General features: G+C 39.3%; 1 protein-coding gene across 1 annotated transcript; it reads right to left on the bottom strand.

Moving 5' to 3' along the window:
- Positions 1–1447: 1447 nt before the first annotated feature.
- KIF11 (kinesin family member 11) lies at positions 1448–20908 on the bottom strand. The gene is made up of 22 exons (XM_068950031.1): positions 20751–20908; positions 17384–17516; positions 17154–17251; positions 16993–17071; positions 16443–16628; positions 16236–16360; positions 15028–15118; positions 14487–14729; positions 14276–14371; positions 13476–13564; positions 12899–12986; positions 11993–12181; positions 10611–10818; positions 10088–10260; positions 9647–9769; positions 8496–8654; positions 7965–8104; positions 6952–7231; positions 5653–5875; positions 5247–5401; positions 4809–4925; positions 1448–4126 (listed from the first exon to the last, which is right to left on the bottom strand). Exons 1-22 carry the CDS (start codon positions 20828–20830, stop codon positions 4001–4003), a joined length of 3201 nt encoding a protein of 1066 aa, XP_068806132.1. The 5' UTR covers positions 20831–20908; the 3' UTR covers positions 1448–4000.
- Between the last annotated feature and the right edge of the window lie 441 nt (positions 20909–21349).

Below are 21349 nucleotides of genomic sequence, written 5' to 3'. Positions count from 1 at the left end.
TGCTTAGAGCCCATATAAAATGGCAGCTAGTTCCTAACGCTCTGAAGAGAGAACGTGGGATCAAGCATTTACTCCGTATTATCTGTCTGGAGAGTACTTGTGTATTTATAATGTGCACTCCTTTGGGTAGTTAGCCGCTTTATTAGCAGCTAAGATGATTTTAGAAGTAGTATTCTGCACACGGAGATTTAAATCTCGTCAGCTGCACTGTGTTCATATTTACTCTTGGACTTTTAGCATTTTCAAATGGTAACACCATTTTTCAGAGGGGTAAAACTGCTGTGGACTGATTTTTGTGTTCAACCTGCAAGAACAGTCTATTTTGCTAGGTGGTCCGCATCTCACCTACAATACTATGTCACAGAAAGCCTACTAATGCAAAGCCTGGCATGATTTATTGTTATTTAACTTTATGAAGTAACTGCGTGGGTGGGCGGGCATTTTATGGAGCATAGTCCTCTAGTATAAAAAGTAGTTTCTAACAGAGAGAGAAAAAATAGTAGTCAAGTAGTTGTAAATACTTGTTTAAAACTACGCATTTACCAATTATATTTTAAAATATATTTTTTTCTCCTTTTTTAATGCTCTGGAACAATGGAACCCCTTCTTTTTTTCCCCTTCAAGCTCTTTTAGATAGAAAAGGAATTCTAATCTTTCATTTTATTTTTCCAACTCCTTCCATCTTTAGTCTTTCTTTTATCACCCTGAAGAGTTAACACACTTCCTCTTGTTTTTTCACTACCCATTTAACAGATGCTTGCAATGGTGTCTGATACCTCACAGAAAGGGAGAGGCTGAGTCTAGCAATTGCACGGCTTTTCTTCTCTAGCTCCACACAATTACTTCTGGTACCTGAAATAAAATCAGCCAATGACAGCAGCCAGCCAACATCATCTTCGTTCCTCTCTCCAGATAAATACTGCATCCCCAACAGCTCCTCTGATGCAGCAAGCGCCTTAGCTCCCCTATTTCCAAGAGGAAGCAGGTTTCCTTTCCTCTGTTTCCTCCTAACTGCTTCTTTCTCACTTGAAAAGAAATCTGGTGACTCTGATTACCATGCTTCCTGCGGGCCTCTTATCGCTCTCCCTCCATTCCCCCTTTACATGTGTTTAAGCTCTTATTTTTCGCTTCATTTCACCATGTCACATTTGACCTTTTTTTTTGGTTAAACCAAGAGCTGTCCAGCTTGGTGGCTAACCTAGAATTCGAAAATACTCATCTGGTTTAATTAGAACATGGTGTATACCACAGCCCCTGCCATACCCCAACTCTCCCTCATGCTCAGCTGGACTAGCTCAGTCAGGGTATGATCTCAGTTGTTACTCTGTTGAAGTAGTTTCCCATTCCTTTTAGAAAGGATACTTTATAACAAGACAAATTCAAAGAACTGCCTAAAGTGGCCGTTTTCTTCCCTCTAGGTTAAACCCATGAATCCAATGGCTGCATACAGGAAACAACTCTTGCTTTATTTTCCTTACCCTCCTTTTCTCCCAATTCAATGATACATTGTACAATATACCAAAACAAATAGACTTTGCTTTCTACTTTGAGGAATATGCACAGAGTGGGAAACCAGACAGCAGGTCAGGACAAGAATTTAGTTACCATGAGGTTCTGTCAGCCCTGCAGCAAAGCTCAAGACACAGGCCTGACTCTTTTCTCAAATACAGCTCTTCATAAAAGAACCTCTTGCCCAAGCTTGAATATAGAATTACCTTCGCTGAAGCATACATTTGATGATAATTTTTGAGAGTTGTTCTTTTAACAGATGCTTGTCAAAAAGCTTAGCAAAATTCCTACGTCCACTGGTTAGTGGCCAGTCTTTTACTTTTGGAGGAATGATAAGTAGCATTGGAGCCACCTAGTGGGAGAAGATATGCTGACAGGGAAGGCACAACTGGTTCTGCATCCAAATTTTTCATTCAGTCCAGCTTTGTAATGTCACCTGTGGGCCCCTGGCCCGATGAAATGATGAAGTGCTATGCCAGTATCACAAACAAAAGAAAATATGACTCTGAGGGGTGATCCAGAGAGAGACAGAAAGCACACAGTCCATGAAATTCATACATCTGTTCAGGCTTTCAGTTAACCAGGAAAGCAGCCTGTGCCTGTACTAGGGCAAACAAAATGGCTAAGGTCAAGGAGACAGTTTCAAAGCAGATGAAACTAGGAAGTGCAGATTCTGGCAAGATTTAATGGATGCAGCCCTTCTCAGGTACTGGCTGTTCCAGTTTGTTTGTTCATACCAATCAGGTGACCTCCGTAGGGAAAAGTGAGCAGTGGGGCAAGAGACTTGCACAAGCCTTGCTGATCTGGCTTAGGCCAAATCTGGAAAGTGGCCATTCCAACCAGCTCTAGGATCAGATCTTCTGGAGGAAGTTTTAATTAGTAAATGATTCCTTGAGCAGTTTTGGAAGATCATGCTAAACTAGTCAGTGTTAAAAGACATCTGGTCCAATAAAAGGGACCCTAAGCCCTGAAGAGTGCTTAGGTCCATGAAGCTTCTGGTGCCAGAATTTGACAATATGTCAACCACTCTCTGAAGGAAACATTCCTGCAGTGAGAGTTAAAAACCTTTCCGGCGTTTCAAGGCCAATACAACAATAGAAATATTGAGTATATAAGCCAGGTGCCAGGATATATTTGGCAGGGGGTAGAGGTGGGTGGACAGGGACAAACACACACATCACACACCCATGAAGTCCCCACCCTATTTGTGTGGAATGAGAGCGCTACACCCTGTTCATCTGAAAGGGAATTAATTCCTTGCCTCTTCCTCCTACCAGATTATCAAACAAACAAGCAAACAACAACAAAAAAAAAACGCATCCACAATTAGTCTTACACAGAAAGGCAAAAAAAACCCCAAATATATAAAAGGCAGTGGTCTAACTCCTGTGAGGCATGAGAGAATCAGAGCGCAAAGGAATAATTCAAATGATGTCTTTCTGGATCAGCAGGACTGGAATACACTGTCTAAATGCCCAAAGTACAGTGCAGCTGAGCACTATGGCACACTTGCTCAAAGATGAATAGACATATGGACCATCATTCCGGAGACAGATTAACTTAAAGTCTGCAAGCCGCGTACAGAAAAGAGAAAAATCTCCTAAGTCTTTTCTTGACATTTAACTAAGACTAGTACTTCAGTGTAAATTAAAATACTTTGGACTCTAGCACCCAAAGGCAGGCAGATCCCTTCTATGATCCTACTCATCTACTCCCTCTTTCCTTCCTTTCTTAATACATCCTCACATAAGGTTTTCTTCAACTTCTCAGGAGAGAAGTGTGAAAATAGCAGTAGATCAAATACTACTCTCAGTGACTGGAAATTTGCTATTATTATACAGCATACTCTGAAACAAGCCATCGTTTATTTCGAAACAAGGGAAGGAGCTTAAGTCAGCTATCCTTTTCTGTCAGTACAAGACTTAAAGCATAGCTGCTAATGTTACCAGGTTTAACTTTAAGAAGGAGGTCATGTAAGCTTGTTTTACTGAGGGAAAAGGTGCTTATACATTTGCGCTCCAGATATGAACTGATTTATTTGAAGTATCCCAGTGACAGAGACAGTACTTCAACAACTATCTATTTCATAGCAACAGGAGACAGAACGCTTATTTACAGCTAATTAAAATACAAAATGGTAGCTGGCAATACTGACAAAGCATTTTTCTGCATCCATTTCTGCTCTATTTTATATCTACTGAAAGCAGAAAAAGATAGCTTATTTGACAATTTAAAACTCTTTATTTAAGATGTAGAACCATAATCTGATTTTTTTTTTTTTTTTTAAAAAAAAAGAAGCCTGATAATACTTTGCAAGCTATAGCATATAAAAATAGGACAAAGACAGGAACATGTGGCAGGCCAACCTTTTGATCCAACTTTGCTTCAATATATCACTATATACAGAGACCGAGAATAACCAAGAAAAGTTATGGCTCAGTAAACAATTAGACACAAGTATTTCAAAACAGTGATCTGCTGTGGATTTCTCTTAGTTCAGTGATCTTAAAGGAAGCTTAGATTTTGGAAGAATCTGCTCCATCATATCCTCTGTTTTGGTCTTCTCCCATGTAGCTGTAGATTTGTTCTCTTTATCCTTTTTGTGACTCCTTTTGTGCTAGGGATTTAAAGAAAACGTCCAATTACTTTCTCTTAACGTGTGAAAGTAAACGTGTCTTGCTCCTGCACAATGCAGTATACAGTGTTTCGAGGAAAAAAACAAAAGTTGACAGAACTCCTGAAGAAGGTTCCTAATATTGCATTTACTAAAGAGATTTATTGCAGACACCTCACAAGTCACCAGTTGCTTCTAACAGAATCACAAAAAGTAAGTATTAAAAAAAAAGAAAAGAAAAGAAAAAAAGGCACAGGCTTAATATACAAGGGATCTAAATCTATGTTGAAGGAGCAGGATGGAAGGAAGAAAGTACAGTTCAGTCTTGCAAATTTACCAGTTACTACAGAAGAATCAAGCATACTAATGTTTTCATCAGGCCTCTAAGAAATTATTTTAAATCTAATTCCAGCTTTTTCATGAAAACAAACATGTGCCTTTGTCTAATAATCACGAGAATCCATGCAGGATTATTTGCTCTCAGTTCAGATAATTGAACATCTGAATTAGAATGCTGTTACTTTAGTGGAAGGTTAATAAAGCATATTCTACAGGATTAAAAGAAGTTGTCAGACTACATTGAATGCTATTAGCAGGTGAATTTAAGAAGGACAGCACTATCACAGAAGGATAATTTTCTTTCACTCTTAAATACAGAGCAGTTTGGAACATCTGGGGAAGTTACCTGGAAAAAGGGAATGCCACCATTTGTGTTGCAGCATATGTTTGTATCCAGCAAGGATTTGTCACTGGCGAGACTTTCATTGGATTCCTGTACCACCTCTTCCTCTTCTAGTAAGTCCTAAAAACAAAAGTTTTCTGAAAAGTGTACTTATGTCTGAATTCCCAGGCAAACATACAACTAGCGATCAAGTCTAGGAAAGACATGGCACTTCCAAACAGGAAGAAATGCAAGCCTCCAAACAACTACCAATGATTTCTCTCGTTTTTCAAGGTACTGTTCTCCTCACAAGCTTCGCACATGTGATTCTGAGTACCATACAATACACAAAAGGCAGCAACAATTCTGAGATTCTAGTCAACTTTCTGAAACAGAAGATGAAAAATCCCAGAGATGTAAAAATCAATGTTTAAGAGCCTCATTTACCATTCATATACATACCTGATCTGCATTCTCCTCCACCTCCTTTGTCAAACTGTTTAGCATAGCATCAAGCTTCGGTTGCTTTTGCCTTAACTGCTCCAGCAACAGTTCCCGAGGTTCTGTTCTCACAAGTGTGACTGGATAGAAGTAGTCTCTTCTCTGTGGAGTTGTCCCTTTAATGAAGATGGTACACTAATGAAGGGAGTTATTTAACACTCCTAGTAATTGCTTTAATTACATATCCTCAATTTTACATTAACTAAATGCAGAAATCATCTTTTGTTCAATCATCATTCTTAGCATGCATCTCAAAAAAGGATCAAGACAGCCAGCAGTATTTTATTCCTGTTAATCTTCAATTACAAACTGCAGCTTATAAATTGCTTTCTGCAAAAACATTCTACCCCTGCCCTCCTTTAAATACCTGTTGGAATATCCACTTTAAGATCCTCCTGCAGGAAGCCATTAACCTGAGTCAGTCCATGCTGTGCTTCCTCATTAAGTGCCAGCTTCTGCTCCAGAAGCATCTCCCAATCAACCTTTATCTGATCAAGGTGGCCATTTAGTGCCTTCTCTTCAGCAGCCTTTTGCCTACCAATATGGTCAGCAATTTCAGCAGTTGCTCCATCACAGCCGCCTTTGGCTTTCTGTGGAAAAAAAACAACGACAAAAAGGGAAAAAAAACAAAAACACCAAGATAACAGAAAAGTTAATGTTATGGCCCCTTTTCTAAGATGTGGTGCGTGATTAGTGACATGACCAGAAACGAAACAACTGAGAGACCTCAAACTGAGAGGTTTCAGTGCCAGTTTTACATTCTCATTTTGAGAACTATCTTCAGAAGAGAGTCAGTTTCTTAGAAAGTATGATCATTTTAGAAAGCTACTCATAGGAATGAAGATAATGCCGTCTGGTTCAGATCAGACTCCCCAGGCTTCGATGCACAGCCTTGTATGGAGTTAAGATTTTAAAGTGAAAGCAAAATTAATCCTACTAGGGCTAGTAGCTTTATGAATTTCTAGGGAACGGGGGAAAAGAGCTTGCATTTTAGCTCTTCCCATCCCAAAGAAACTCTTCAGGTATTCAGCCTGCATAACACACACAGGGCTGTCCTGAGACAGCAAAAGCTTGGAACATTTAAGTCCCCATTTCTGAAAGTTAGTGAAATGTTAGCTTTGCCTACGTCATTATGCATTATAACAACAGAACAAGAAGGGCAGTGAGTGAAGTTTATGATGGAAGAAAAGGAGAAAGAGAGACAGAAATTCTCAGACAAGAGGCCAGAAGTAGTGGATACATAAAGGGAATACTTTCTCCCATAATGTTAAGCCAATAAAGTAATTTGAATCCTGCAGAATTTGATCATTCTGCAAATCTCTCAGGGATACAACTGGTAGTTATGGCTTTAGAATAAGAGATACATAATACCAAAAAGAGATAAGAGCACAAATTACAAATGGAAGTTAGCTTAGCTATACAGGATTTATCATGGTACAACTTCTTTGAGGTTATTTGCACTTAAATTAAGAGCAAGATTTTGAACTTCAAGTTTCTGATTTCCTGTAATTGCATCTGTTTAAGCTGAGGGACCTGAGTGTGCTCTGATTAAAGAGAAAATCATTTTGTTCTGATTATAAATGATACTAAATTTGTTTCTCTACAAGTTCTACTGTAAAAGTTTGTGTCAGAATATCATGCTGGACTACAAATAGCAATAAGGTACCTTTTGTAAACACTGAAGTTGTTTTTTCTCTTTGCCAAATGACAATAGCTGCTGATCAGTAAAGCTGACTATTTGCGCAGTTGTAAATTCACTCCATTTATCAGTATCGTCAGATATGTTTCTGAGATTGCTGAGAAGCTGCTGGCAGTGGTCAGTGGATTCTTCCAACATCTTCCTGTTCTCACAATTTATATCCCTGAGCTCTTGAGAGAAATTATCCAGAGATGCAATGAATTTGTGGTGGTTAGAAGTTGTACTGCTGACTAGGTCTGTAGTTTTCCTGCAGCAACAGATTCACAACAGTTCAGAGATTTCAAAAGGTGAGTTTTAACATGTTCTATATTTAGAAACATTTGGGACCAGCACTAGTGAGGTAGTACAATCCAGTACAGTTCTATGCAAAGAGAAAGTTTCAATGCTTTTGCTCTATTTAGCAAACATTCGAATTGCAGCACTCTGACTAGCGAGATTATTCAGTCCTCTAAAAATTTTGGCAGGACCTTAGTTTAAGTGACAGACTCTCTTCACAAAAAACAACCACCACCAAAAACATTTCACACAGTAAAAGTATCCCAAATAGGACTTCAGCTAATCTTTTAAAATATACCGACTTCAAACACTGAATTCAGCTACCCTGTTTTTCCAACAAGTTATGCTTCTTCGGAGCACAAGTATTTTGCAGTAACTGCAACTGAATAAAAGCATGCTGCAGTAATTAAGGGGTTTATACTTCAAGCTAAACTTCTGTTGTATGAAATTCTGAAGTCCAGGCACACTGAGGGCCGTTCATCAGCATATTACTCCCAGAAGCAGAGCTCTTATCTGCAATATCCTTTTACTCTGGGGAAAGCTGAACTAGGATTTATGTTTCATGGCAGGACTCAGCTCTAACATACGGTTCTTGTCCAAAAGAATTTGCAAATGCACAGAAATATAAAGAGCATATAGTTTTGTGGTCCTTTTCATATACAGTTTTATCTTGCATCACTATACACAAATGATCTGTTCCTTACAGGTGAACATTTTCTTGTACAGCAGTGATGGTGGTCTTCAAACTTCCATTTTTTGCCAGTACACCAGTTAAATTCTTCTGCGTCTCCTGAGCAAACAGATCGAGCTGGCTTTGCAGTGAGGATATTAAATCAGCTGTGCTCTATTAAGAGAAATGTCATTATACATCTTACTGGTATTTTGCACTTCAAGGCAGGCATTCAAAAGACACCCTTTAAGAAAGGTATAACCAATATTAAAGCTTCATCATTTTGAAGCTAAAATTTGGGTGCAGAGAAGATACTGACACTTTGCTTTGGAGGTTACGGGTTAAGAAATATCTTTAAGACATGCTAACAACGAGTGTAATTTTTTTTGTTTCCTTCCCACATAAGCTTCTTAAAGCAGCACAAAGGCTGATAAAAGGAATCAGCATCATCAAGCTACTGTCCTAACATTATTTCTGAAGCAAGTACAACAGTTCACTGCTACAGAAAGTTTAAATCAAGGCAGGCAGTCACATCTCCTAGAATTTCTTCTTATTCTAAGCATACCTTTGTGTGTGCAATCCTTGTCATTTCCACTTCTTCTTTTAAATTCTCACAATCATTCTGAAGCTGAGCAAAAACACTGGCTGTTTCTTCCTGTAATTTTTTCAGAGTGAGACACAGATCTCCAAAGAAGCTATTCATTTCCTTTTTATGGCCCTCCATCTTCAGAGAAAGACATTTTATTTAAAGTTAGATATTTGTGGTTAGATAAGAACTAGATATTTTTCCCTGACATAATTTATACAGATACAGACTCTGCCCCATGGAAATAGTAGATTAAAGGCACTAATGAAGTATTGTGGATAAAAGGCGGCAAATAACAGAGCAATCCCAGATTACAGAAGGGCACTTTGTAAGGTCTTTTCCAAACATGAAATCTGGCACATAAGGAAGACAAAGTAGGAAGACACAAATAAGGTCTTTGGTTAAGGCAAGAGCAAGAGGTAAGAGCTGATAAACCAGGGACTATTCACAGCCTAAGCCTGAAAAGCAATGAAAAGCTTCCAGGTGAGGAAACAGAGCCACAAAGAAGGAACATCCAAACATCATCGTGTGAGTTGCAAGTGACAAAAGCAGGGGAGTTTAGCAAACACAGCAGCAAGTCATCAGGAACAAAGATTTGTTTTTGACAAAAGGGAAATAAAAGAATAAAAGGGTGAGGCCATAGTTTACAAAGACATGCATCATGAGGGAGACTAAAATTAAGAATTCAAGCAGAGGACTTCTCATTGCTTTCTGCACTTATGGCTATCGTTAACAAGACACAAGATTGCATTCCCCCAGAAACAAGATAACTAATGAAAAAGTTTAGCATGACAGCAGGAAAAATTTGATACAATAGGATTGTCTAAGTTGGTTATTTTAGATCTCTATAATCCAGAAGAGAAAATATTAAGGATATCATCCTATATTTGTTACATGTAATTTTAAGCATCTACGCTTTATCATTCTTCCATGGCATACAGGCAAGCAGTTGTGCCTATGTAAGTAGCAAATGAATACATTAAGCTCAGAAGTGAAAGAAGTCTGAAATAAAGAGCTAGAAGGTAGAACTCATGGGAAAGACTTTGACATGCAGCAGAAAAGCCACTGAAGGATTATCTGCAAGTCAAATAAAATAGAAGAGCACAAGATATACACGAGATATACATTACCTCAACAGCCACAGCAGAATATTTCTTCATGTTACTCTGAAACTGCCAGTTTAGCCCCAGGACAAATTCTAGCATTGGTGTCAAACTATTTAATGCACTTCTTAATCCAGATGTATGCTCCTCCTAGAAAGAGGAGGGGTGAAAAAAATAAGGAAAAGCAAAAGTAAAACAGTTCCTTCATCTACATTTGTAAGAAAGTATCCATAGCCATTTGAATATGTATAGACCCATGTGCTCTACAATCGCAGTGTTTGCTATACAGTCTATCAAAACTTATCGCACCATGAGAAGGGAAGTGGGGAGGGACACAGTCATGGCAAGTGCTGAATCAGGGACAGGTAGAGAGCGCCAGAGAAAACTAGGTAATATTTATGGCAGCCCTTGTGACTGCAAACAGTTTTGCATACTTTAAATAACACAGCAGTAGGTAAATATACTAACAATCAATCTCAGCAGCTCAGCTTTGCTATCAAGTGACAGAGTCTCATGTTGTAGTATTTTTTCAGACACATAAGAAACTTCAGTAGACACCAGTTCTTTAACAGAGGCAAAAGATGCTGATACGACGGATACAAGAATATTAGCTGCTGAAGAACTGGTAGATAGGAGGTCACCTACAAAAGAAAATAAGTGTTACAAAACTTTGAAAAGTCTTACTGTAGGATAGGAACTCTTTCTATTGCACACAACCTTACTGCATCTTATTGCACAGGAAAGGAGTATGGCTCTTTTTGTTAGTTCCCAAGACAAATCTAGAAGAGAGATTTGAGGTGTACAGTTGAATAGAACCCACTATTTTTAGTTGATCATCCCGGTTGCGTTATTATTGGTGCAACTGTAACTACTACACTATTTAAAACAAAGACATATCCATTTACTAAAATGGATCAGTTCTAGGAAACAGTCTTTGGTATTACTGCTGCAGAGTTCAGGATGACAAATTAGATGCAAATAATACACTTACCTATAAAATTTGTGTAAGATGTCAACATGTGTTGCTGCTTCAAACTGTTCTCACTAACTGAATCTTGTATTTTGTTGAACAAAACATTCATTTGTCTTGCAAATGTGTTTTGGACAATTGCATTGTGTTGATCAACAGCCTTCTTACGATCCAGTTTTGCATGGAGACCAGATACATCTTTTGTAGTTTCTTGAACAGTACTAAGCAACTAAAGTTTTTAAAAGTTATTTTAGTAAGTCTTTAAACTTGAAAACAAGCATAAATTATATAAAGATCAACTGTAGTTCTGAGTTAAAGGACATATTTAAATTGAAGTTTTGTATTCAGTAAAGGGATATTTCCCTTTGCATCACCAATTTACAACTGTTAGAATCTTAACACTGCTGTTAAGTCATTGGAGTCTCAGAACATAGAAAAAAGTTACCTACTAGAAAGCATTTATCATGGCCAACTATCATCTATGAATGACACCCTCAGTAATCTAAGGGATTAAGAAGTCTTTTTTTCACGAAATAGTAGCTGACAAACATTTCTGACCACTTTGCAACTTTTAGTAAGAGATTTGACAGTAAATACATTCTTTATTAGTTTTCAAAGAAGTGATTTCCAGTACTATTTCTGTGATAAGTAATATAGAATTTGAAAGCATAGTTGATTCTTGGTCTTGCAGTCAGCGCAAATGATTTCTTTACTTATTTCTCTCACACACAGGCATGCCAAAACCCACATGCAAAACGAAGCACCCCCTTCCCTACCTTAACAGCGATCTGAGTAAAAAGAATTGTTCACATTGATTAAAGATACAGGCTTCAACGCTTTGCACTTGAAGTAGCAAGATTCTCTCTCTCTCTCTCTCTCCCCCCATAAAGTCCATTTCAAGAATTAAGACCAGTATACAAATACATCAAAAAATACACCCTAAACTATAGGGGTAACAGGGCAAAAGTCTCAAACTATTCGGTCGGTGAGTGTAAATCACTGCACACGTCTCTATAAAGCTTTTTGCCAGTTCTCCACTCCAGTTTTATGTAAATTATCCTTTTGTAGGGCCAGGCATAAGTTTCTAGAAAGGAAAACTACTTATTCTGTAAAACAACTCATGACAAGAGATACTGTGAAGCCTGAAAACAAGGTAGCTCCAGATGAACCAGTGTGCTTAACACTCAATTGTTAACATAGTTGCAGAGGAATTCTTGTGATCTTAAGTGGCTTTTTACCGTATTAGAATTTATAGAGGGGTTTATTCCTAGCTTTCTATCTCAAAGTCAAGTTTTTGTCACTATCACATCATGTTTAAGTAGCAACAGTTTCCTTGAACAGCTCATGAAATTCCTAAGCATGGGAAGTTACAACTGCAGTTAGGTGCCAGAAACGTTAACAACCTTGCTAGCTGTGCCATGAAGCTTTTCTTCAGTGTTTTCCAAAACTGAAACCACATATTCTTCCTCAGCCAGATGAGCCCTGGTTTCTTGCAGATCTTTCTGCGTTTCCTCCAGTTCTTTCTCCTTGATTTGCAGATCTGTTTTACACTGTTCAAGTTCATTTTTATTAACTGTGAAGAGTTCAGTGATCTAAAGCATGAAGTGGAAGACAGACATCAATAGGGCAAGGCTGCTTTTTAGAAGTTCAACAGTCACTCTCACATCTTTCAGACTATGCCTCGTTACCAGAAGGCAAGCGTCATCTATAAATGAAGCTTTAGCTTTAAAGTTAGGAGACCTTACACTTGGACTAGAGCATTCTCTGTACAGACCAAAAACATCACAAAACCAATTCCAGTTTCACTGTGATAATCCCCTGCTTCCCCATTCCAGCCACAAGACCAAATAATTTTTACATCAGAATGAAAAAAGTCCCACTAAGCAAACCTCAGCAGATAGAACGAGGAATAGAGTCAGTAAAGTTGATTAAAAGGAAAGTGTGATTACACAGAGTATTTCCACAAAGCAGCAGATTTATATTTCAATTTCTTTAACAGAGGAAGTTCTTATTTTCTGCATATTTCTAATTTGCTAATGGGAGATCATCACCTTCTCCTTTCTGCCCTCATTCTCTGCCCCTAAGCAGATATCAGTCACCTGAGATGCTATCATTTCACAGACAGATTTTTTGCTGAAAATCCAGCAGTGCAAACCAAAGGTAAAGTTTTTGACATGAAAAGAGTTTAGCTTTAAGAAACAAATATAATATTGCATACTGCAGCTTCATATATGATATTCCATCTTCCTAACGTCAAAGATCAGGAATCTGTGGCCAGATTTAGGCCATAGCTGAGAAATGTGACTTACTCTTTTTACTTCTTCCTCCATGGCACCGATTTTGTCAACATACTCTGCAATTTGTTCCTCCTGAACTGTCAGCTTTCCGTTAAGGGCTCTAAAACAAGGACAAAAAAAGTCAGGTAAGAATTACTTTCATGATTACCTACTATTTTTCATGTTTAGTCATTTCAAGAAGTATTGTTCACTTCTGTATGAAAAGCAGGCAATTTTAACTTAATGTAATATGCATGCAAGAAAATTTTATATTTGAGGCTTCCTGTGTAAAGAAGGCCTCTTACAAAGCGAAATAAGCTATGTCAGGTTTGCTCTCCTATTAGGATTTCTACCTGATAAGCATTTAGTGCACTATAAATCTGCATTCTGACTTATGGGAAGATTTGTATGTAAACAAAGCCCTCACTACAGACCCAGTCTTTAGACTTCTGTGTAATAACTAATTTCTAAAGAATGAGCTGACTGGTCAGTTAAATTTTTTACGTCAATCTTCAGTTTTCTGGGCTGACAATAGATCTGCAGAACACCTATCTACAAGGACAGGTACCAGTATTTGAGATTTGTTTTTATAGAAATCTTGCAGACTTACTCATAATTCTCAAGGGAAATATAGACGCCATTTTTTTCTCGTGCAGCAGCAAGGTCTCGTTTTAGACGCTCAATCTCTTCGGTATATTCCTGGGAGGGAGATGGCGGGGGAAGGACAGAAACACATGTAGACCTGAAGCTTTTCATTTTACTTTTGAGATTTAGCTTTACAGATACTTCACAAAGATAGCACTCTATGGAAGCTTTACATGAGCACATGAGAATGTTTCAGAATCGAATACTTCACTTCCGTGTCCAAATAAGTTAATTAGAGCACCATTTAAAATTCATACCACTGGATATATGTACAGCATCAAAACTTCCCATTTGCATTGTACTTGATTGCATTTAACAGCTTAGAATGAGTATCTCAAATTCTTTAATGAAGTTAAAACTACAATCTCAGCTATTCATCCATACCTACTGACTGATTCACTTAAATTCAGGTACTTTCTAGGGAATGCAGCTGCTAATACAGTAAGTCGGGGGGGGGGGGGGATCATCTAGAAATGTTTGGCAGTTCTCCACTAACTTGTAAACAGGTAACCCATACACAGAATTATAGTTAGTAGTGACAGCCATCTCTCTCCAGCTTTAGCCTTAGCAGCAGTTTCAGGTTCTGCAAAGTGACTAATACTGTATCAATAAGGCAGTTTAGTCTGGAAGCATCAGTTTAGTGATTACAATCAGCTCAAAAAGTGCTGTTACTAGTTAGTTTCTGCATAACTGCAGGGTGGAAACTATGTTAACAGAATCAGCCAAGATTACTGCTGAATTTGTAAAGATATATGTCTAGCTTACCTTAATAAGAGCTCTTTTTGTCAGCTTCTGATTAACTTCAGGCTTGTTCATTATGTTCTTTGCTCTGTGGGCATATTCCAGTGTACTCAATGTTTCCTGTAACAGATAGGCACAATATTAGGTCAAGTTGAAGAATAGCTCGTTTATGTTTTTATATCCTCTGCAGAATATAGTATCTATTTTAGGAACAGATGTTCAGAATTAAGTTTACCTCAAGATTTATAGATGCAGGAGAAACTGTGGCAATTATCGATGTTTTTGTTCGTCCTCCAAGAGAGTCTTGAAGGATTCTTGTGAGTTTAGACTCCCTGTATGGAATGTGTGGGGCTCTTTCTACAAGGGCAGTAATAACTCTTCCTAGAGTCAGGAGAGACTGGTTGATATTTCCAGCTTCACGAGCTCTTTTGTCAACTGCACCAGACCGACCAATGTTTTCACTTCCTGCAAGATCAACCTGAAAGACAAGAGAAAGGACATACTTCTATCACAAATAACCATGAAGAACGCTTGCCCTATAGTGCTGCAGAACACACATACGTGAACCAGTTTACAAGTATCTGTTCAGGAGAAATTGGGGTGACGAATGGGACATATACATATCTCAGAATGACATAAACATAGTTCATCTCTCTTGAAGAAAGATCACGATTCAACCCTCCCCCCCCCCCCCAATAAAAAACAGAATGAGGTCAGATTATTCCGGTTTATTAACTTTAGCAATGTTATCGATGAAATTTAGTTCCAATACTTACCAAATTTAGTTTCCCAATTTTAACAAGTTCTTCTCCATCTATTGTAGTTTCTTTCATATGGATGGTAATTGAAAACACAGAGTGGGAACGACTACAAAAGAATGCAGTTTCAGACAGCTAGCCAAATGAAGCCAAATTATCTGCTTGCTACAAGACACTAAAAATTAGTTGTCAGTATCAATGGTCTTTCAAGAAATAAATTTGGCCCGTTCATTGTAACTTACACATTTTCAATACAGCAAGTAATTCTACCAAGTAGATTTTTTATGTATATACATATAAATAGGGTATCTAAAAACAACAATGAAGCAGTTGGATGAAATTTGAAAAGAGGGTCTCGTGTCAACCTCTATAAAAAAATCTCATAACAATATTTTGAAATTCCAACTTCAGTTGGAATTCCTAGAACAGCACTTTCTGCTAGTGAGGAAAGGACAGGACATTTGAGACTCGTGCACCAAGTTTTTATCTAGTGAGCCAGACTGGTAAAAAAAGAATCCAACACCCAAAATAGCTACCCACATCTTTAATACAGGTTTAACTAAACACAACCTTCTAAACTAGAAAGGTCCACAGCCGTTTTTGAAGGTGTGCAATATCTACTGCAAAGGATATTTTTCTCATGCTAGTGCATACAATGCATTTCAGTCTGTCATATATCTGTCAATATGCAGCATATATCTGTCAAACAGACTTTTAAATTCTTTTGTTTCCATAGGCATACAGAGCTTTGAGAAAGGTAACGTATTAGTTCTGGGTTTTAATTAAACTTGAGTACTCGCCATGCCAAACTAAGAACATTCTGCCCCTTACATCTCAGCTATACTCAGGTGAAATTCCGGGGCTACTTTTCCAGCTAGACACTGCAGAGTAACAAGGGATATATTCATGACAGAAAACGCAGCCTCTAAACAAGAGGGGAAGCTTAAATGGATGATCACGTGTCTCTCTCAGAGAAGAGTAGCTTGCCCATCTCTAAGATGGGAGGCTTCCAGATTGTGTAATACCCTTTCCATATACGTAATGGAACACGTCACAGGACGCGAGAAGGAAGAAGTTCAAACTATGGCTTTCTAACCCACATTTGGCAACAGGAACAGCAATATACAGTCACAAGATCAGGCAAGGTTTCCTCTAGCTTTAACATCTTTTACTTCTTCGGCAAGATCTTTTTAAATTAAAATTTCTGAAATGGGGAAAATTTGTACCTGGAATATGCATTCATATAGGTAGCTGCAGTAGTTCTTTTTGCTGCACCCCTTTCCAAGATCTGATACACTTCATTTTTGTTGTGCACAGTTATTTCTTCCAAGCCTTTAATAATTACACCTCTCTGTCAAAATAGAATGTTTGTTTTTACCTCTCTCAATAATTCCAAAAGCCTTTAAAAAGCAAATCTAGGGAGATGCATTTACCTTGTTTCGGGGGTCATCAAACATCTGCAGTCTTTCTCCAACATCAGGAGTAGGATTCAGAAGATCAAATAGCTCCTCATTATAGATTTCCAAAAGAGATACTTTCACAGAAAATTCAGTACCATTCTCTGTGAGTTTTTCAAATATTTGATGCAGTGTACGGGGTATTATACCTGCTAATGGATCCTATAAATTAAAGTGAGAAGCATTTAATAGATAAGTGTCCTAAAAGGTAACGGGTGGAAAAGGGGAAGGGAAGGAACAATTTCAGCCAAATAGCCTGATTTGATATAAACAAAAGTATATTGGACAAAGATCATCACCTATATAATTACCATTAAGTTTTTTATATATGCTTTAATGGTGTAAATTTTGATTATTATATAAAGTAATGACAACATTTGTTATTTTAAAACTGGTTAAAGAAAGTCAGCTTCAGTACTTGCAAGGTTTCAAGTACTTCAAACTTAAGGTTTTCATTAGCCTTCTGCAGTGTCTAACTCTGAACTACCATACAGCTACAAGAGAAGCCTCAAGATCGAAAGTTTACCTCTTCCCAAGTATATTCTTCATTGGGTGACCGCTCCCCCTCCATTGTGAAGGTCTTTCCAGTACCAGTTTGGCCATAGCTATGAGAATGAAAAATTAAAATGTAAACAAGAACCTAAAATTAAAATGAAATTTCTTAATAGCCGTTGTTGGACTACTTACGCAAACACTGTACAGTTGTAGCCCATAATAACTTCATCCAAAATGGGACACACAACACTCCGGTATACATCAATCTGCTTTGCCTGAGCTCCAAAAACCTGTTGAGGCAACGACAACAGGTCCCGTTGACCAGCACAGTAACATATAGCATCATGCAGTACCATCAGTTGACTGTATTAGAGAAATTCACTAGCTTGTTTCTGGAAGGCCTCAAGGTGACAAAGAGTTACCATGTCAAACGTGTAAGTCTTTCTTGATGTCTTATCTGTGACTCCTCCAGTGCGGACACTAACTTCTTTCCTTGCTTGATCACAGTCTATGACAGCATAGGAGCTTGCTTTACGTTCCGAGGCATTAAAAGGCCTAAAAAGACAGAAGACTGTCATATTAATGCTATTACTAATAAGGACGTGAACTGTCAACGCAGTAGCATTGCTCAGTTCAAGAATCCACAATAGGATAATTGGATAAAAGGAACAATAAGATTTTAATTCAATTTTGTAAATATTTTGTCAAGGAAAAATTGCCACACCGTGCTTTTGAAACCTTGTTCTCCTTGCCCCTCTGTGGGACAACTCAAGCATTTGTAGCTTTTAGTTTGTTTAGATAGTTTTTAGTTTTTTGGTTTTTTTTTTTAAACAAGCCTGTAAACATGTCTACTATAGGTTAGATGCAGACATAGCTAATTTGCATTAAAAAAATGTTGTTTTGACTAGATTTGTCATGCCTATTTAGAGAGGAGACAGAGATTAAACACATCAAACAGTAGCATAAATAAGTACCTTCAAAAAAAGAAAAACTTGCACATGGAAGGAAAGGCAATGGTGAATCAAACTAATTCACTAAAAATTCCTTTTTCTTTTCCATTTGCATGAGCAAGAAAGCCTACATCTCACACTGATGACACAGGAGTGGACAACTTGTCTTTCATCCCTTCTAAAGTACCAGACACGCTAACAGAATTTACTAACAGTGGAACAGCAGAAAACCCTGCCAGAACCTTTATAACGCTAACTCAAGAGTTCGTAACTAGAATTTCCTAGGACAGACAAAACATGTAAGTTAGGTGGGGGAAGTCTACCCAACTTTTTACACAGATCGAGTTGTAAGCACAGGTTAATAGAAATGCAACAAAACATTTAGAAACTTAAGGGTCAGCATTTTGTTTCATCATTTAAATCACCTTTTAAAAAGCCAAATCTGCTGCATACAGTTTTCCTTAAAGAAGCATCAGTAATAATTTCCTCCAAAAAGTCAAAAAAATGACCACAGGATGAAACTAGCAGGATGAAGTGTTAGTTTATTACTCATTCAACAGTGTTACTGCACCGACTGTCTACGCTACCTGTAAAAGGATAGCCAACTCGAAAATAGATTCTTTAAAACCTTCTTTAAAATATCTTGACAGCAGAGGCATTTCAGATGCTGCACCTTTAAATCATCAGAAGAGGCCACAAGTATGCGGCATTTTGAGTTTCCTGACTTTTGTGGCTAACATTTCCTCCTCAATACAGCATTGAGGCTGAAGTGTCAGATTCTACATAAACCACTAGACACTTTTATGCAAGACTGACAGCAACAGTGAAGGCAGTCAGGTCACTATGGTGACAGCAGTCAGGTCACTATGGTGACAGTTGATGATCATAACAATCTTGTTCACAAGGGCAAGTTACAGCTTCAGTTTTGTGACTTTTATAAGAGGAGGAGGCTGAACAACGAATATAGTCTGCTCTGTAATGAATGATGCAGCAGTGAACCAGTCAAGACCGGGAGACCTACCATACGATGCATAACAGTAGGATTACAGTGACAACTCAGTTAAGATAGAGCATACATGCAGGTAGTTACTGTGTGTCACTAGGCAAGCAGCAACTTGGAATGCCATGATAACATTTGATCACATGTTCATCCCACTAGGCAAACCAATCAAAGCATATTAACATACATTAGCACACATACATACATTAGCACACATACATTTTGAGTTTCCAAATTCAGGTTCTTACTGAAGCACAGTGAGTTCCTGCTTGAGAAGGTTTTTGATAAGCTCACACAGATCAGGTTTTGGAAGCAAACACATTTAAAGCAGTATTGAAAAAAGAGCAGCTCTACAAGAGGCAAGAGCAATGAGAGACGAGAGATTTTTAGGGTGCAGAGGCTACATGAAGGTCTTGACATAAAACTCATTTTAAGGTATTAATCTCAACAAAAGCACTACCACCCCTAGCAAGCCTGGTGTGACTGTCATATTGAGCAATGTATTTAAAACATACACTGATACTCAGTGAGGATACTCGAGAACAAACCAAGTCCCAATCAGTTGAAAAATGACTGCTCTTGACAATGCTTCAAATGCAATTGCTTCAAAAACTTTATTCTTTTACAAATTCTTGATTTAAATCAACTTCTTCACCAATCCTATAACATTTGTTTCAGCAGCTTGTTAACTATTTTCACTTTTATTCTCGCAACATATCTTATAATTTCTAATTTCATTGTGCATTTGGAAAAGTAGAGCTTCCAAGCAAAAGGATGTAATGACTGCAAAATGCATTAATACTAACACGTAAGCTAGTATTTGCAGTTCTGGCTCAAGAAAACTTCTGAAGGCATTTTTGAACCTGACTCTCAACATTTTTTTTTTTTAAATTAACTGTAATACTGTTAACGTGTTAAGAGCATTTAAGTTCTAACTTCAGTGAATCAGCCCTCCAAGTCACCTCAAAATTACAAGAATCTAATTTTATGGTACACCAGCTTTCTCATGCTGATAATCAAATTCATCTCATCAACCAAGATAAACAGCAGTCAGTCATTATTACATTAACAGTTGACTCCATAACTTTTTGTCTAAACTCAGGAAATTAGCATCGCTGAAGTTAAACAAAAGACTGAAAAGTGGTTGTTAAATTGTAGTGCCTTCTCATACAAGCTTAGAAGATGATATTTCATCTTCATCATATTTCCTCTTTTCCAGCTCAACTTTATCTTCCCGTATAACTTCATACTGGCTGTGTAGTTGAATCAGGTTAGCAAATCGACACATTTTGCCTTCTTATGCTATGAAAAAAAAAACCTCTTCCGTATAGCAACCTTAATTTTGAAGGGATGTCACTGATCTCTACTGGCTACACGGGTCCGTCACAACGCATGCAATTAATGCCTAGGACACATATTTTAAGGCGCATTAAAGAGTGACGTTGGTGTAAACGACACGCCCGTTAATAATTATGTACTCAGAGAGACAGTATACGGTTCTCTTTCCTCGGAGCCGTTGAATAGTACCTCTGCAGAGCACCTTGCTACCCCGCACGGGCGGCGCTCTGTCAGCCCTCTGTCACAGACCAGGTTAAGCCGGGACGGCGGCCTCGGCCCACCGAGGAGGGCCCAGGGGTGCCCGAGCAAAAGCGCAGGAGGCGCCTCTCGCCTCGACAAGGAGGAGCGTCAGCCCCAGTTCCCAGAGGGTCTTAAAAGGAAGGACCTGAACGGCTCCCCACCAGTCGCTGCGGCAGCGGGGCAGGGGCCGACCTCCAAACCGCCGCGAACGGCCGCTCTCGCGGCGCCGGGGGGGGGGGGGGGCGGGTACGCCGCGCCTACCTGCACCGCACCACCACCTGGATGTTCTTGCCCTTCTCCTCCTTCTTCGCGCCGCCGCCCTGGAAGCTCAGGGAAGCCATGTCGGGCCTCAGCGCGGACCTGCTGGGGGACGAGAGGGGGAAGAGAGGCGAAGCGCCAGCCGCCCCGCGTCGCCCTCGCCGCGCCTCGGGCCCGGGCCAACCGCCGCCGCGCGCCGCGCTCCAGCCGGGGGCGCGCGCTCCGCCGCCGGCTTTGAACCACGCACCGCCCCCCGGGCCCGGCCAATCAGCGCGAGCCCGCGGGGCACCATGGGACTAAGTTTGAAATTTCAGGACGAGGCGCAGACGCTAATGACGTAAGGGCTCAGCGCTTGCGTGCCGACGCACGACGGGAGCGCCCCAGAGCGCACTGCATGCTGGGGGTTGTAGTTCTCGGCCAGACCCGGCGGGTGCGTGTTACGTGTCCAGCACAGGCGCCGCGGCTCGCGAGCGACGGTTGGGCGGGTCGCCCACGCAGCGTCCGGCGCGGCGGCGCCGCCGCTCTCCGCAGCCCTCCTGTCCGGCTAAGGAGCTGAGATCTGTTCTGGCAGTCCCGCCGTGCTAATCCCGCAGCCAGCAGTG

This window comes from Struthio camelus, chromosome 7, assembly GCF_040807025.1.
Source record: "Struthio camelus isolate bStrCam1 chromosome 7, bStrCam1.hap1, whole genome shotgun sequence".
Classification (NCBI taxonomy): Eukaryota; Metazoa; Chordata; class Aves; order Struthioniformes; family Struthionidae; genus Struthio; species Struthio camelus.
This window is presented reverse-complemented; position numbering and strand designations above follow the sequence as displayed.